General features: G+C 36.4%; 2 protein-coding genes across 2 annotated transcripts in view; both read right to left on the reverse strand.

The window, feature by feature from the left end:
* Window positions 1-6,278, reverse strand: part of ANKAR (ankyrin and armadillo repeat containing) — a 41,308-nt gene extending 35,030 nt beyond the window's left edge. The window contains exons 1-5 of the mRNA XM_004674445.1: window positions 5,643-6,278; window positions 2,718-3,155; window positions 2,049-2,212; window positions 1,326-1,429; window positions 696-876 (exon numbers count right to left, since the gene is read on the reverse strand). Coding sequence (XP_004674502.1) covers window positions 696-876; window positions 1,326-1,429; window positions 2,049-2,212; window positions 2,718-3,155; window positions 5,643-6,243 — 1,488 coding nt within the window. The 5' untranslated portion in view covers window positions 6,244-6,278. The remainder of the gene's footprint in view (window positions 1-695; window positions 877-1,325; window positions 1,430-2,048; window positions 2,213-2,717; window positions 3,156-5,642) is intronic.
* A 3,368-nt stretch (window positions 6,279-9,646) lies between these two features.
* Window positions 9,647-17,724, reverse strand: ASNSD1 (asparagine synthetase domain containing 1). Its single transcript, XM_004674446.2, has 6 exons — window positions 17,572-17,724; window positions 15,487-15,540; window positions 14,019-14,094; window positions 11,861-13,410; window positions 11,321-11,502; window positions 9,647-10,023 (listed from the first exon to the last, which is right to left on the reverse strand). Exons 4-6 carry the CDS (start codon window positions 13,316-13,318, stop codon window positions 9,738-9,740), a joined length of 1,926 nt encoding a protein of 641 aa, XP_004674503.1. The 5' UTR covers window positions 13,319-13,410; window positions 14,019-14,094; window positions 15,487-15,540; window positions 17,572-17,724; the 3' UTR covers window positions 9,647-9,737.
* Window positions 17,725-18,577: the final 853 nt, after the last annotated feature.

Consider the following 18,577-nt stretch of genomic DNA (forward strand, 5'->3'; position numbering starts at 1 on the left):
CCTCAGCAGTGTACTTAGTTGATCTGCCTGTCCTGTTCCCCACTCTGTCTCTGGTGAAGCCTCTCACCACCCCTGAGATACTAGCCTGTCCCCCAGTTCTATATGAATAAATAAATAAAATCTTTAAAATAAATAAATAAATAAATGGTAAGAAATGTCAGTGTAGCTTTTGAAAGTGCTGACCTCAACATTTAATTTATAAGTTCCAGAAGCTGTAAATCAGGATCTGCTGGAGCAGATATAGAGATTTAATTCAGAGTATCAGGTTTTTCTCCTTAGGTTTGGTTGTTAAGAGCGAAACCAGGTCCTGCCTTTTACTTGCTGAGTGGCTTGGGAAAGATCCTTCACACTCCACCACACATACTTCCGTTTGTAAAATAGGAATAACTAACAATAGTACTAGGACCCTAAGAGCCTTTTTTGAAAGAATTTTTAGTAGTGCCTGCCACATGAAATAAGCACCCAGTAATCATTAGCCATTATTCAGGTTAATCACATCTAATTCATTAACAAGATGTTTCTTACCCTGCTAGATATTAATAACCCAGAATTACATGATTCTTGAGCTACGAAAATGTGGGTATTTATTTCACAATGAAGACTTTAAAACTCTTACTTATCCCTAAGATAAACATTTATTTGAGTTATAAACTTACTTATACCATATACAAAATAATGGGGTATCACTGAAATACCTTGCATTTGATAGCTTTTTTGAAACCAAATTTTTTCTTAAATTGCTCATGTAATTGAGCGTCTGTCAGTGGAAGTCTTTTCAGCCTCATAGTGTTGACTATTTCATTTATGACACCCCACCACTGTGTTTTATATAGTTGCTGATAGAAAGTTTCAAGTTCAAAACAGATCACATAGTAGCTATAAAAAAGACAGAAAGAAGGTAAGTTTTTCTGAAGTAGGTTGCTAATTTTTCCCATAAGCTACCAATATTATATTTGTCCACAATAATTTAATAGTTTAATTTTACTTGATTGTGAATCTTTTAATACTACAGTCACCAACTACTATTACTCAAGTCTTTCTCTAACACATATCTTCTCCATATTAATCATTCTAACTGACTCTGCCCTTCCCATGCCTGTGACCAGGAATATTGTCTAAATTATCTCTCCAGCCCTAACTCTGGCTGAAGGATTTCAAAGTTTACCTTCAAACCATCTGTTTACCCTCCTTTTACTAATTTATTTATTAGTTCATTTAATCTAATTATGTCTTCAGCATTTTAGACTTGTTTTTATTTTCTCAACTACACACATGCCATCGAGGAAAACAAAACTCTATGCTGTGAATAATTTGAAGTTTCTTACCTTTTTCCATTTAATTCCATGACCGGTATTGAGTAATACTCCTTGTATCCTGAGTCTTCTACAAATGTATTTGCAGCACAATCCCGTATTTTTTCTAAATTGTTCTAAAATGAGTTGTTACAAAAAACAAAAACCTTTAAGTGAATCTAAAATATTATAGGACTTTTTAGATAAAATTTTATGTATGTAAAAGATACATTTTAAATATAATAATCTTACAAGGCCCTGATAATAATTGCATGTATTTGGGCACAAGGGTAAAAATCAAAAGACATATAAAGAAAATAGAAGAGACAAAAAAAAAACATTTAAAGGCATAGTGTTTATGCTAACTTTCAGAAGGATTACTGTTCTCAAACTAGAAAACCACTAGTCTAGTATTAATCTTTGAGGAAAACAGAAGAATCTGTAGTGTTCAGGAATTTCTATTGCACTACTTGGCTAACTATTCTAGAGCAATTATGGTTCATTAGAAGTCTGTAAATTGTTCAGTTGTCCTAATTTATCACTCTACACCTGACAGTTAACACAGTATCTTAGCTACAGGAGCACTTAATTCAATATTACATAATAAATGAAAATTAGCAAGTTATAAACATCATCATTTGGGGAGTTGCTTAGTGCCTATAACAACATAGGCTTTTTTTTTTTTTTTTTGCTTTAAGAATAGGATAAAAGTGTTGTGAAATAAGTAACTATTTCAGAAACAATACTGATTTAAACCTTAAAGTCTTCCAAAGCATTCTCAATTGAAGGAGTGCTGATATCAAATTCAATTCCTCCATGCACATGAAAATACTGATCCTCTTTGTAGTGAAAATTCTGGCATTTAAAATCTTGTCCATAAATAAATGGAGGCAATTCTCTCTCTGTCTTGACCTTGTCATCTCCAAAGATGAAAACAAATTTTTATTTAAAAAATGAAAACAACAAATGGCCATTTGTTGTCTATTCTCTTATTTGTTCTATTTATTATAACACCAATAGATTATTAATAATTTTTATATTTTGATCTTTTTCCAGTAATATTGGATTATTCATGATCTTTTTGTGTTCCAAACGAATTTCAGAATCAACTAATAATCTTTCATAAAAAACACAATAGAGGTTTTCAGTTTAAGTGTGCTGAATACTTATTTGGATGAGATATATTCATATGCCATCACAAACATGGCATATTTTCCTGTCTTTCAATAGCCCTTACAAGTAGCCTAAATATATAACAAATAATATGCATATATATCAAGTATTTTTAATTTCTTTGAAACCATTCAATTTTGCTTTTATTTCCCTAATAGGTTTACTAGTTTACACGCAAAAAACAAACTGAACTTAAGCATAAATTTAATGTACAGTTATATTTTAGGTTTGATTTTTTAGTTGTACTCTTACCTGAAAAGGGCTGAAGCAGACTATTTAAATATGGAACTTTCATCTTCCTTTTTAAACTCAGCAGAAATGGAGTCAGAAAACATATTAACTTTAAGTATCCTAGCCCTCTTCTGATTTCTTTTTTCTTTTCAAAGTGTTTTTGAATAATCTTTTTTTGAAGATACAACCTTTGCTGTATTCTCTGGTAGGTACAAATATCAAGATAATCCTGATTAAATTTTATAGCATTAGTAAGCCAATAGGCTGCTTCAAATATAAAAACATTTTCATACTGTTGAACTTGTGTGGTACTGAATGTCAACTTTAGCATAATATTTTCAATGTATTTCATAAATATAGCTTTTTCATCAGAGCTATTGGGATTATATGTTGGATCTTCATTCAAATCTTCATCATAGATTCCATCAAAGTCTGGGTCCTTTGTAATATCAATCAAACCTTTACAGTAAAAGAGAAAAACTTTAGATAGTGAAAATTTCATACTTCGTTCTGGATAAATAAAGCAAATTTAGTAGAGGCCTTCATCTTGAAATTTTACTACCATGACAATAAATGAATTATGATATGCCAGTAAAATTGTTAAAGAATGAAAAGTAGATGAGTTATAACTCAGCAGAATAAAGATGGCAACTTGTAGAATTAAAAATGTCATCCTCAGAGGAATATAATATATAGAAACATCATCACTCTAGTCTTTAATAAAAAAAATTAAGAATCAAAAAGAAAGTATTATCTTTTAAGCACAAATCTGGTTTTTACTTGAGCTAAAAGCGTAATTGCTTTTCAGGTCCAAATTTACATTTTTTCTTTCTTTTTGCTGATAACAGAATCTAACCATATATATGTGTGTGTGTGTGTGTGTGTGTGTGTGTGCACGCGCGCGCTAACTAAGCACAATGTAAATATAACAAAAACTTATTTTATTCTACTATAAATGACAAGTTTCCTGTTACTGTCACTGTTAAAAATCTTTAATAATGAAATTAAAGACTTTGTCACAATTTTCAAAGCAGCTATCTCCACGTTATTCTTAATATTTAAGAAAACTGTTTAGAATCATAAAATGACTTTGTAATGTGTCTTAAGATGTAACTTATACATCAATGTCTGTTCTTTTCTCAAATCTTTGAATTTCTCACCTCCCCTGGGATAACCTTGAAAGCTTCAGGATCCAGCAAAAAGTACAAATGACAAGCAGATGTCTCTGAGATCCTGCACTGTTTACATATTTTGAGTAGCATTACCAAAACTGAAGTAAGAAATGAAAGACAAGTTTTTGTGTGCTCCCTCATTCCACCTGCAACTGATTAGACTGCCCATGTCTGGTGTTTCCCTCCATCATCACTGTGAGGGCATCATCATAAAAGGTGGCATCATATATAACAGATAGTTGCATACAACAGACTGGATGTGTACTCATGAAGGCACGTGATAAAGTTGACCTTGTCATCAACTAAGCCAGCATCCTCTATCCTGAGTTACGAAGACAGGTGCTCCCTCCAGGCTTGGTCACATAGCTCCTTATCACTAGATGATCCAAAGGCCCTTGTAACTTTAACATGTGGACCACTCCTCATTGTGTACCTCTCCTCATTATGTACCTATAACCCTGGTTATTCGCCAGAATTTGATTCTTTAGTGAAGTTCCACCTAGATAGCTGAACCTAAAACGGCCTCTTTCTCTCACTCCAATCTGTCAGCTTTGCCCTTTACCTTGCTTGACACCTGCCTCAATGGAAAGATTCACCAGTCCCATCTCTTCTCCAGTAAGTCCTATATAATCTTTGTAAAAAGGAAAGAAAAGCAAACTTAATTTTTGTCAAGGCTCTTATGTTGTTGGAAACCATTCTCCACTCTGCTGATCCTTAACATCTATGGAGGCTAGAACTTCACAAAACTTCTTGCATCATCTAAATCAGGAAGGGCAAACTATGTAATTGGTATTTCCCAGACATCTTGGCCAAGTCAAATATATAAAGACATGATCTGACTTGTGGAGTTTGACTTCCATCCTCCAGTGAAGAGCAAATGGATTACTGGACAACTTCGAGGATGGAAGTGTCACTGACCATGGAAATGCTACTCTTGGAGTCTGCTTTCAAGAGACAATCCCCATTATCCCTTGGCCATGGGCCACATGTAATGAGTGAAATGGGAAATAGTATCTTAGGCACTGTTTCCAAATGTCTTCATTGATTAAATATTTCTAATCACAGATTCAGTTTGTGGGCACATGTTTAAAAATAAGTCTCTATTCTAATAAAAACATATTGGAATGTCACTTGACTGCAGGAAAGAATGTGCTAATAAACTTTATAGGGTCTGAAGCTAAAAAATGTAAATAAGTCTATCCAGGAATAAATGTGACCGATATTGTTCCTTTGGTGACTATTTGAGACAGATCCTTTTGATTTGTGGATTGCCTGTAAATGTACACTAGCTGCACATTATGGGGTTGATACGCCAAACGATGATACTGTGGATCTTTAATCAGTTTTATACACGGCCTGTTGTGCAAACTTCAAGAGCAGTGAGTATAAGGCAGTATGTTTAACTGAAAAAATTAGTTAAGCTGTAGTGTTGATGGGATTAGCATTAAGTCCTTATAATGATAGATGTACCATAGGAATGGAGGGTCACGGGCTCCAAGAGAGCAGCTTCAACTGGAACCTACTAAATTGTCTTATTCAGGTCTATGGTATGACGGGGGTAAGGAAATGCAAATAGTCAGTAATAGTGAATTCCATTAATTTCTGCATTCTTTCGATAGTCTGGTAGTTCCCTCTTAAAAGGTTACTGATGCCTTGGCAACCTGTAGATGCATGGTTTGATACATTAGACTGAGCCTCAGATATACTACTTTTAAAATAAAAAAAGTACCACAGTATCATCGTTTTAATTTTAGAAAGTGTTAAATCCTCTTACCTGCTGAACTAAACTCTGTAAAAATATCTTTATTTGTCTGAGGCTTCCCATCTGGATCAATGTCCATAATGGTACGCCACAATTCAGAGAATCTGGTTCGCTTTTCTTTAGGCATATAAATTCCATGCCAGAGTGCTTTCAGCATGTAATCAACACTGATCAGAATTTGGCCAATCCTGGTATCATAATAAGCTGGAGGTAACTGACAAGAAGAACTCTGATCATAATTAGCTTCTAAGCTGATTGAAGGAATTTGATTTAAGCAATAAATTCCAACAGACAATTCTCTTATGATCTGATGAACTTCTCTGTAATCTAAGAGGGCAGAAGAGTCCACAGGAGTTAGCAGGATTGCACTGGAGAAGCCTACATTATTTATTTGACTCATAATTCCACATGGGTTGTCTAATTGCGAGCGGACATCTTCTTTGGAAGACAACCAGCTAACTAGTGTAGTAGTTAGCAACTCTTGTACTTCACTTCGATCAAATTTTTCAAAAAAAGCAGAAGCATTTCTCTGTACTGATAAATTTTCCAGGTAAGTTTCTTCATCTTGAATTTGGTCAGGTCTAGGCAATCCTTTTTTTGATAATCTTAACATTTTTAATTAAGTCTAGTGTGTCCTTTTTGATGTTTCTGCAATGAATAAAAAAGGAAGACAAGCAATAACATTGTCATGGTAATAAATTGAATTTCTTGAGAAATAAATCTGTACCTTTCATCTTCTAAAATTAATTGTTTAATGGTCAACATTTCTTCAACTGTTAACTGCAGCATAAGTAATTTGAAATATTTATTAAAAATTTAAAAAATGTTAACATTACATTCTGCTTTTCAAAAGAAGTTAAAAGGCATTAAGAAGTAAGTAAAAAAAAAAAGAAATGTAATTTTATATATGAGAAAATATGGTTGCATCCCTATTGGAGATGTATTATGTTTAGCGTTCACGGTCTCCATCCTAGGGCTTTTCAGGGTAGGCTTCAACCAACTATGGTTTGAAATGCTATGCAGTAGGCCTACTTTGGTTGCTGTAACAGAACACACACAGAATTTTCTTGTTTTCTCTAAACGTATGTTATATATAAATAGCTCTTTGCATAGTATTTACATTGTAATAGCTATTGTAAGCAATCTAGAAATGATTAAAAGTTTATGGGAAGATGTGAGAAGATTGCAAATAGTATGTCATTTTTATGTAAGGGACTTGAGTGTCTACGGAGTTGATATCTGTATGGGCCTGGAACTAATCCCCTAAGATACTCAGAGATGACAGTATTTTGTTTTCAAAACCTTAAGTTTTTAAAAAGTTTTACTTATTTATGTGTAGAAGAACTGGGATTTAGGCCAGAGGTATGAGGGTAACAGGATTCACCAGAGACAAAGTGGGGAGAACAGGCAGATCTACTGAAATATGCTTCTAAGGGGAGCAGTGAGACATGAGGCTGCTGAGCCATATGTAGGTTAGTTCTCTGGCCTGGGGTTAAACTCAGGCCATAGAGGTGATAGCACTGAGATGTAACCCCTAAGCTACCAGGGAGACCCCGTTTTTAAACTTCTAAAGCAAGAAAATAAGGACATACTTAAAAGACCCTGCTTAGCTTTCTATTTCTATTTAAACAAAAATCTCCAAATAATAACCATAACTACCATATGAAAAGTTAACATCACAGGTGCCATTTTAAAACAGGGCTTGGAGCAAGCTTCAAAGGGCCAGACTGGGCTAAACTCTTGGACCGACATTCAGGAACCATTAAGAATGAGAATGTCCAGTTAAAAGGACTGATGAAAGTGAACTTTTGCCACTTTCAACTTGGACCCCTCCAGCTGCTTATTAGCTCCTCTGCCATTACCTCATCTATTTTTCTATGAAAACCCCTCTAAGTGCCCTCCTTCCACCTGGGTCCCTCGAGACAAGTTTTAGGTTTCTACCTGTGTACTTCGAACTGAAACACTATTCCCATCTAAATGCACTATAGTTTGCCTGCTAATCTAAGGTTGAACACCATTTTCTGCACATCTATTTGTCTAATTCTTCATATACAGTATTTCATTTAATTGGCTCCTCTGTTATACACTGACTCAAAATTCATCCCACATCAAAATTATCTGGGGCTTGTTAAAACACATATTGGGCGCTACCCCAGAGTGTTTGATTTGGTAGGTTGGAGTGAGGCTGGGGAATTTGTATTTTTGAAAAGCTGAAGGTGGTGATAATACTAGAGAACCACACATTGAGAACCCAGCAAAGCAATAGAGGCATTGGTATCTCCACTTTATGATGCACTAATGGAGAACAGAAAGGTTGCAGGACATGTCTGCGGTATCCTACATTCAGAATCAGAAACAGCCTGGGCCTGCCTACATTCAAGATACAGTCCTATGCCAGACACAGGAGATAGAAGTCAAGGAAAAGGAAGAGACCTACTTTGATTGTCTTACCCCAATTTTATTGATTTGCCAATTATTCACACAATTATATGGGATTACAACTTCATGTCTTCATAGGTACACTCAAGAAATCTACTTTAAAATATATATATTTTTTAAATATTGAGGCAATATTGGTTTACACCAATGTTTCATGTTGGAAGTATAGGAAACACCCCCCGCCCCCCACACAAACACACACACTAACATAGCACAGCCACTACCAAAGCACCTGTGGTCCATAAAGAAAATCGTTGCAGAAGCAGATACAAAAACAGAAAACTGAAACTTACCTCACATACACCCAAGACAGAAAGAAACATATATACTGTTTTCTTGTCCTGGCCAGGAAAGTTGTATCCACACTGGTCCCTGGAGTATTTTGTGGGCTGGAAATGGGTTTGGTCTCAGTGAGTTTTCCCTGGACCTGAGTTAAGAACCCTGCTGGAGAGAGGATGATAGGGGAGATGCTGCCAGGAGCTCAGAATTTCTGGGGTGAGGGCCAGGGGAAGCCTGCTGGCCCTTTGGTGGCATCAGGACCATCCTGCGAGCCGTTGGCCTATCCTGAGAGCCCACCTCACCTACCTCCAGTGGGTCACCAGACCCCTCCGCTGCATAACAGTTGGAAACAATTGCAGATCTAGAGTCTAATGTGAGTCACCCTGGGACGAGCCAGTGAGCCAGTGGATTGTCTTGGGGGAGGATACACATCTACCCACGGTGCAGGGCACGGCTCAGATTCTTCCCAAACTGATTGTCCCCCAATCCCACCTCTAGAACTCATTCCAGTTTCATGGTTTCTTATTTGTCTTACCACTATTTGTCTCTGCTAAGACACAAAATAGTGGCAGAGAAAGCTCTAGGTTCTGAGGTAGTCTTGTTGGAATCTCACCTCCATCATCATTCTTTCCTTCTATTAACCTTTATGGAACACTATGAGCCAGGCGCTGTGCTAGATGTTGGAGCCCCTGGAAAACAGAGCAGACAGACACGTGATGACAGGAATTTAGCCACACAGCTAACCACAGAAACATTTAAGCATGATAAATATGACAATACATAAAGAAAAGTTAACAATGACCCTGCCCTGACAAAGGCTATGCAGTTCATGATTTGATGACTTTGATCTGTGTAAAAGCCCATGAGCTGAGATTGGGGCACAGACATGGAGACTGGTGATTTGTGGGGTAGAATGTTTAAAATAGCCTTCAAAAGTTCACAGAATGGGAAAAGTGCCTAAAGAGATGTAATGCAAGTACCAAGTATTACACAGGCATTTGAGCCTCAAGCAAACCTATTAGCTTCCCTAATGTCTCCTGTTAAACAAGGCCTTGTCTAAACTGAGCCACTGACAACTGTAATAACAAGATGAGTTATTTCTGGATGTAGCTACCATGAAACGTTAGTAAACGCTACCTTCTTTTATGTTGCTGGTGGGATATTACAATTTAAGAGTTCCCAAAATATGAAAATATCAAAATCAAAATATCCAAATGGTTCCTTCAAATATAATCTTTTCCCTGTCAATCTAAATTAGCATATCAAGCTACATATAATCTGTATTTTACTATATAAAAGAACTTCAAAACCACATTATATAGTAGTAAGTAGTAAGTGTTTTATTTTTACAGAATTGTCATTAATAGATGTTGTTACAGTGCCAAATCATTATATTTTAATCTCTTTTTCAACGGAAAGGTTTTCTAAGGAAATGGCTTGGAGTCTTCCACATTTATCAGATGCCTTTTCATTATTATTTTCCATTTTTGCAATTCTAGATCCAAACTGCATGGCCCGTTTTGGTAGAAAAGTAGAGGCTGTTAAACCAAGTTCCACTGCAGCGAGGCGCAAAATTAGTTTTTCACCAATTCCACGAGGCAAAGTCAAATTTGTCTTTTCCCAAACTGGCAGAGAATTTAGGAAGGAGACAACATTTTCATCCAGAAAAGGAAATCTAAAATAAATAAATATAATCACTATAAACAAATGAAATCAATTTGTTATAATTATTGCTTTTGCATTTAATTCTAATTAAAATTGATAATATAAAATTAATTTGCGAGGATAGTTTCTGAATTAAAAACTTGCTATTTATACAATTTTACAGCTAAAATTTAACCACATTTAAAATGTACCTTATGATGTAACTAATTTTGATATATATGCTACAAAATATAAAAATCTTGCCTAATAAGTAAATCAGAGCAATGGTGTCAAGAAAATATCAAACTCTTTCATATCATACATTTGAGCTGCCTTGAAAAAAAGCATGGTCTTAATTATTCAATCTGTGTCTGTTCTTTATTATGTTGAGAAATTAAATTTTCAGAATACAAAATCACTATAGAAGAGTCCCACAATCCAGAACTTGTGAAACACCTATGATGGCAAAATTGTTTGCTTACATTATACCATTTCAGTAAATTGATGTTTTAGTTAACCTGATATTAAAAAAATACACACACATGAAAGGTTTCAGGTAACCAAAATATATGATGAAATTGTTTGAAAAAAAGGGGAGTGCAGTACTGGAACCCACCATTTAAAACAGTATGGATCGGCCCTCCCTGGTGGCGCAGCGGGTTAAAGCACTGCATTAAGAAGCTTAAGTCATTTCCACATGAGTTCGATTCCCGCCTGCCCCGGAGGAGATCCACATGGCGCGGCAGACCTCTCCTGACCCGCCCGCTGCTCCCCTCAGCAGTGTACTTTGTCGATCTGCCTGTTCTGCTCCCCACTCTGTCCCTGGTGAATCCTCTCACCCTCCGCATCTCTGGCCTGTACCCCAGTCCTGTATAAATAAATAAATCTTTAAAAAAAAAAAAACCAGTATGGATCTATACATATTAAAATATCTATAGAGACAAAACAAATTTCTATAACACTGGAGGAAAGTTTGGGGTTAAGAGCTATGCCTTTAATGTGAGGAAAGAGAACATTTAAAACAAAGCCTTTTACCTCCTCTTGGTATCTCACTACCTCAATTTACTTTTAGTGGTTTTCACTGCAGTACTAGTAACAATCAAGTCATTTTATGATCTTTGAAAATTATTGAAGAGACATTTCTTGGAGAAGTGTTCTGGAAAGTACTTGCACTTGTGAATTCTCCCCAGATTTGTTTCTGGCTGTGTTTCTAACTTAAAGTCAAGACTTAATTGCTGCCACTGTTATTCATTTGAACAGCCTCTGAGAAGAAAGAACCCATAGCTCTGTCAGTCTATTGTTTTTTAGAAAGTTACTATTAGAATTACCTTGCTTCTTTCCCATGATCACCAATAACTCTGTCATCACGACCAAGATTTCTAGATGAAATTCGACCCAATTCCATCTTGAGTTCTTTATTCAGTCCTTCCAGGCCATGTGTCTGAAAGCGGACACGATGACGAGAATAACCTGCCAATTGCTCATCTGCACCAATTCCAGTAAGAACTACCTATAAAGGTTTAAAGAAATTCATATCAAAAATGTCACCCAGGATCAGACCCAAGATACCCTCTCTAGAACCTGGCCTATATTTGGCTTGCTTCTTTTTTTTCTGCCTGCCTTTTCCATTCCTTAATAAGCTTGACTAAATTATTCATTATATAGGAAATAAAAGCAAAGCTTAAAAAATGAAAATCATCTCCAGTCACTTAACAGTGTTCTGTACCTCACTTTAAAGTCATTATGTACTGTAATAGTACATAATTTTGTCGTTTTTATATAGTATATTCTTGCAACCTAAGTGCTAATAGGTTCTAGAGTCAAAATTAGGTCTTAGAAATTCTTCTGAACAGAAATACCGTGCCTACCTTTGCATTGCTCTGATACGATTTCACTTCATCTGGGGTCACTAAACAGCCAATTCCCCGAGAAGCAAACCAGACTGCACAACCAATGCTATCATCCAAAACTGTATCTAAGGGGTGGACTAAGTGACATATTCGAGTTCTTCTGAACCTTTGCAGTTCTTCCAGAGAAACATTAATTTCAACAAAATTCCAAATCCGGGAAGGGTTAGCAACTTGTAGTTCTTTTAGTCCTGCTCTTCCTGTGATGCGATCTGGTACATTAAACTGCTTATCAGACCTATCAGCAGCAACAGCAACATTTTTAAAGGATTCCTTAGTTGTTTTGCAGTTTTTCTGTCTCCCCCTTTGCTTGTTGAAACTAGCTGGTATGTCCTTTTCTTTAGTCATGAAAGCCACGTTAAGAAGATCAATTGGCTCATCTAAAGGGATATGGTGGTCAGCAAGAGTTGCAATCACCATGGAATCAATGCCCCCAGAAAACAGGATTGCAACATTTGCTTTTTTCTCATGAGTTTTCAAACTTTCATTTGGTGTCAGGGGTTTATCCCTTGGTAAACACAAGACACGTTTCTTGACTGCAATACTCAGGACATCAATGAACTGCTGAACTACTTCTTTCATGTGTCCATCAGTAAGAAAAACCTGAAATGTCTCTCTTGTAGATGGATTGTTGGAAATGGCACTTACATCACTCTCAACTGGAACTGGTGGCAAAGTCATATTTAAAGGAACAACAGGTTCTTTAAGATATAGCTTGGCTTCATTTGCTACCACTGATACAAATGGTGGCAAGTCTGCTGCAATCTGAGTCAGAGTATTAACACATTCCTCTTTGATAACATTCTCCTTAGAAATATATCTCCAAGGATATAATTTTAAAACCAGAAGTCTGGAAGTGGAAGAAGACTTGAGATCAATTCTGAAAATTCCAGATGCTGGAACTTCTTGCCACTGATTGTCCTCTCCAGATATTTGGGCACCAACTGAAGAGAGAGAGAAACTCTTGCCCACATCACTAAAGTGCCAAAGCAAGCTACGGCGACCAAAAAAATCCCTACCAAACCATAAATAATGACTAGATGCTTGATAATATATAAAAGACCAAGGACCTTGGACTTCTGAGAAAACTGACAAAACATCAGATTCATTTTTACAAGAGGAAAGACAGTTAAACATTATTTGAGTATCATTCTCTCCAGCTTTAACTGTTACTCCGCTGAAGACTTCTCCGTTCCATAAGAACACATTCCCTCTTTCATCTTCCACAGGCTGGGCAGTTAAAACACCTCTCAAGTGAAGAACATGACCAGAAAATAAACACTGGTAGTTTACATCAGTCTTTAGCAACTGTTTACTACTATTGGGTCCTCTTCTTTTAAGATTGCAGAGTAAATCCTCTTTCAGATCTTTGCTGAAATGCTCAACAGAAAAGCTTACAGAACAACAAATGCCACACATTGTTTCGTGAAATCAAGTTGATTATTTCTTGATTTGGGTCTTGTCTAAGTTTTCTATTTCTTGATATTCTTTTTTCAGTTCATCCAGTATGTCTGTGGGGGTGGAAGAGAGAATAAATTTTCAGTGAAATAAAAATTCTTGTACATTTACTTTGTAATTCACAGAAAAACATAGGGTATTTACCAAGATCAAGCCATTTGTACATTTACACTGTGCTAGTACTATAATCAGCTTCTAACAAACAGTATTTATCTTTTAGGGAATAGTTTTTTGTATTAAATATCTATTTTGACCTGGCACAGGGCTCTTTATATATATTATATTTAAATCACACAAGACCCTGGAGGCTTAAAGTGATTCACTTTAAGTCATGAAGGAAAAAAAGTAGGAAAGATTTTCATACTTAAATTTGTCTCAAACTCTAAAGCATATTTTGGTAACTACTGCTTTAACACATCTTATACATTTGTACTTGCTTCTATTTATATTCTAGAGACATTTTTGGAAGGTCAACTGGTAGAAAACCAAACCAGTGGATTAATTTTATTAACAAATATATACCAGTTGATCTTTAGATACATAAGCATTCAAATATAGGCTGTATAATTCAGGCATAATTCTAACTTTCTACAGAAAGCCTAGAAAAGACTTTCTGTGTGTTTACATATAATACATTAAAAACAAAAAACCAAACCCTTACTTTTGCTTTCGGAAAGCATTTCTGTTCGGTCTGCAAGAAAGAATACGTTGCTGTTCTGTTGTTGTCTATAGACTTTCTGCAAAATATAATTTAGGCTAATATCATGACTTGACCTTAAAAATAACAGATGCCCAAAACTCCAAACTCTGATTCCATTCTCAAATTTCAGCAACTTACAATCATAACAATACTTTAGCAAATACAGTTAAACAAATAAAAGTCATCCATTATCCTACCATCTAGAAATTGCTACTAACACTGAGGTAAAACTCCTATCTACATATACAATTACCATTGTTGTTGAACAAAAAGGCTCCAGCTATAACTATGGATTTATAATTTGCTTTTATTAACAACATATATTAAGAACACCTCAACAGTACTGTTCTTTTACAATATTTCCTTATAGGTATAATATTGCAGTTTATTTGATCACTCCTCAAGTTTTAGATATTAAGGTTCTTACCAACTTTTCAGTATTATATATCAATGTTCAAATGAATGTCTTTGTACTACACAATATGCACATTCCCAGTATTCTTTCCTAAGCAGCAATTCCAATAAAACTGCTGGGCCAAAGCTTTCAGGCATCGGTACCTCCTATCAATTTAACTTCTCAGAGTTTAAATCAATGGTGCCTTAATTGCTAATATTCCACAAGACAGAGTCAAAAATGTCAAACTTGTAACTTACCAAGGGAGCTTTAAAAGGATTCAAAACCTTTCTTCCTGAACTTTAAAAATACAATTTATGGGGCTCTCCTTGATGGCACAATGGGTAAAAGCACTGCATTATGAAAGCTCTCCAAAGACACTGCAGCATGAATTCGATCCCAAGCCAGGGAGTTGACCCACATGACTGGCAGACCCCTCCTGACCTGCCTGCTGCTCCCCTCAGCAGTGTACTTTGTCAGTTGCCTGTTCTGCTCCCCACTCTGTCCCTGGTGAATCCTCTCACCCCTGAACCTGTGGCCTGTACCCTAGTTCTGTACACATAAATATTTAAAAAATATATAATTTCTTTGAATTTAACACATACATTAATGGAAGTGGCATTAAGTAACCATGTTAAAAATATTTTTTAAAATTGTGTAAAAATAATTTCTGGGAAGGAAAATAATTTATGCCCATCCCCTTCACATTCTTTCAACAATTACCCACATTTATTTAAAGGAGCAATTTCTACTTCTCTCAATATATTTAACATTTATTTATTTCAAGAAAAAGACAAATAACAAGTATAGAGTAAACACCATTAGTAATTACAATCTCAAGACACCCCTAGTGCAATTAGTAATATTTGGTTTAAAGGAAATGTGAATTGCGTATAAAATCTTGAACACCTTTTACGTTCTTTACAATTTAAATAAAAGGTGCTCAAAACATCTAAAATCTAATATAAATACATAAATCCTATGGACAATTCTTATACCTTTAATATACTATTCAGATTTACTCTGACAACTCACCCTGTTCTTCTTCAGGTTAGAAAGCTCATCCACAACAATTTTTTGCTCTTTAATCTATTGAAATAAAGAAAAACGTCTAAATGTATAATTAGAGAAATAGGGTAAGAGTTTATTATATACTATCCAAACACATAATCCGTGAATGCACAGATTCTTTCTATGGGATTCTATATGTGAGGAAGGTAGAAGAGCACAGTGATTAAGTTTGACAAACGTTAGTTCACTGAGTCCACTCTGGTGATTTGGTGTTGGTAAGCATTCATGTAAAGGCAATAGATACTAAGTAAGTTTTATACCTTAAAAAACAAACAGGTATCTACCCAAAAGACACAAAAACACTGATTGAAAAAGATACCTATACCCCCATGTTTATTGCTGCTTTATTTACAACTGGAAAAACATGGAAGAAGCCCAAATGCCCAAAAGTAGATGACTGGATAAAAAAGATGTGGTACATATATACAATGGAATATTACTCAGCAACCAAAAAAGAGAAACACATGTCTTTTGCAGCAACTTGGATGGAGCTAGAAAAGATCATGCTTAGTGAGATAAGCCAGAAAGAGAAAGAAAAATACCGAATGGTTTCACTCATAGCAGGAGTATAATGGACCAGGCGGAAAATAACAAAAATAATGAACAACCATATACCAGAGACATTTTGTGGGGGTGGAGTGGGGAATGGGATCAAAAACAGGGGGGGGGAGGGAAATGCACAGGATTATGGTGGTGGCACACGGGTTATTTGGTGATGGGAAACCCGCGGGGATTACAATCGAGATGGAAAAAAAAATGTACAAAATGATGTAAAAATAAACTTTTGTAAAAAAAACAAACAATATTCACCAAAAGCATTATCAGCCTTTCAATTTCTTTAAAATTATATTTTAGCTTTTAGCTTTAAAATTATATTTTAGTAGTACATGGAATGATGTGAGGGCCACTTTTCCCACACCTTCCAAATACCAGTGGTTTTTATGGGAATGGCGCAGCCAAGCATTCAGAACAAGCAAATGTTACCAGTCCCTGTATTTGGAGTAGTCATCCATCACTTTCCACCTTGCTTGAGTCCTCTTTGTATTCAAACACTAGTGTGGGGCAGGCACTATGAGCATCAGCCTTTATTAGTAGGAGAGAGGTGAATTAAGTGGAGTCTGTTTTTAACTCTTCTCTGTAAGGAGAATAAATGACTTCATAGTATCAACAGAATTCCTAAAAGCAGATTTTATAATCTTTGTCCAACCTCCCAAATTTAGGGGTCTGTCCTACAGTGGTGTATATTGTTTAGTATCTAGTAAACAGTGTGGGTGGGTAGTGTGTGGTTTGAAAACTCACCCCGACCAGATGTGTGTACCCTTTTGACTGTCCAGTTGAATCAGTGTGATGACTGACTAGCCTGAGTTAAAATCCAAGATGGTCTTTTTCCACAGTGCTTTCTCATTCATTTTATATTTCTCACTCAAACATGGTAACCTTGATACTGAGAGGATTAGATTTACCCAAAATATGTTAGTTTGGGACAGGATTAAAGTAGAAGTGGGACATCTAATATCCAAGATTTATATTTGGCTGACAGCTTCTTTGGCAAGAGTGACGAATAATTTGGAAGAGGGTAACGATGCATGACGTGAAACTAATTAGGCTGTCTTGGCAGGGCTCCTGATGGTAGAGGAAGTGGCTGGCTTGGGATAGTAAGAGTGTACACGGTGATAAAAGGACATATTTGAGCTTCATAAATAGAGCTGACAGATCTTCGTGATGGGCGTTAACAATGACATGGGCAACTGGGTGGGCAATGGCGATATTTTCTGAGATGGTGAACTACTGTGGATCCTAGGTGGCTGGTATTTTTAAAAGTTTTAAAAAGGCGGAAAAAAATAATTCCAGCCAAACTTCCGCTCTACTGGCACGTTAGTGTAATTTCAGGGCAAGTTTCAAGGTCTCCCTTTAACTGTAGCTACGAGCAAAAAGAGAAGCAGCTGGTAAACGCTAAGATCCGGCCACGCAGCCGCGGCAGACCCCTCTCCAGGGCAGAGCGGGGCCACTTCCGCTGCAGGAGTCTTCTCCCCCTCACCTCACACTTACCTTACTGCTAAGATCTTCCTTAATCAGGGACGAGTTATCAGAAGAGACTAGCCGAGCACCTTCCTCGGGCCCCTGGCTGGGCATGTCCGCAAAGTGCTGGGTTCGCCGTAGGAAGTAGAGTGACAAGCAGCCGCCGAGCCCCAGCTTCAGCGCATGCGCGCTCCCGGAGGTTCCGCCTTTCTCACAAGTCTACCAATAGCGTCAGCACGCTCACTGGAACGCAAGCGCAGTCTATGGTTGAATTTGCGCATGCGTAAAGTTTCTTAGCAGGCTGGTTGTGAAATTTGAGAGGTCCCTGTAAGGTCCTCTAGCGGTTGGGACGCGGAAACGCTCTACGCTCCCCCTTGCTCTCTTATGGTAGTGGGTGAGTTGTTTGCTCCCCCTAGTGGAATATATAAACAAAGAAGTGCACTAGAAATTACTCTTTGTAGGGAAGGTTATGAAACTAGACACAGATTTAAGGACTACATGGTTGGCAAGGAACCGATATAGACTTGGCAAATAAAGTTTTTGTTAACTTACTTTAGGGTTAACTTGTCTGTTAACAGGATGCCCAGTTTGTGTGAATTACAATTCGTATTTTTTTTAGTATAAGTACGCCCATTAACATTTCCAATATCAAATTCTAAATTAAAAATTTCCCCAAAACTGGGAGGTACATGCAAAAAAATGAAACTAGATCACTACCTCGCACCATACACAACAATCAACTCAAAGTGGGTTAAAGACTTAGACATAAGACTGGAAATCACTAAATACCTGGAAGCAAAGATGGGCCAAACACTACATGACCTACACTTCAGCCACATCTCTGGAGATACAGCACCCAATGCAACGATAGTGAAGGCAAGGATAAATAGATGGGACTACATCAAGTTAAAGAGCTTCTGTACAGCAAAAGAGACATTAGAAACAAAAAAATAACCAGACATCCCACTGATTAGGAAAAAATTTTCTCACACAAAACTAGCAATAAAGGATTGATCACAAAGATATATATATAGAA

Source organism: Condylura cristata, unplaced genomic scaffold (assembly GCF_000260355.1).
Source record: "Condylura cristata isolate star-nosed mole 26May11 unplaced genomic scaffold, ConCri1.0 scaffold00002, whole genome shotgun sequence".
Taxonomy (NCBI): Eukaryota; Metazoa; Chordata; class Mammalia; order Eulipotyphla; family Talpidae; genus Condylura; species Condylura cristata.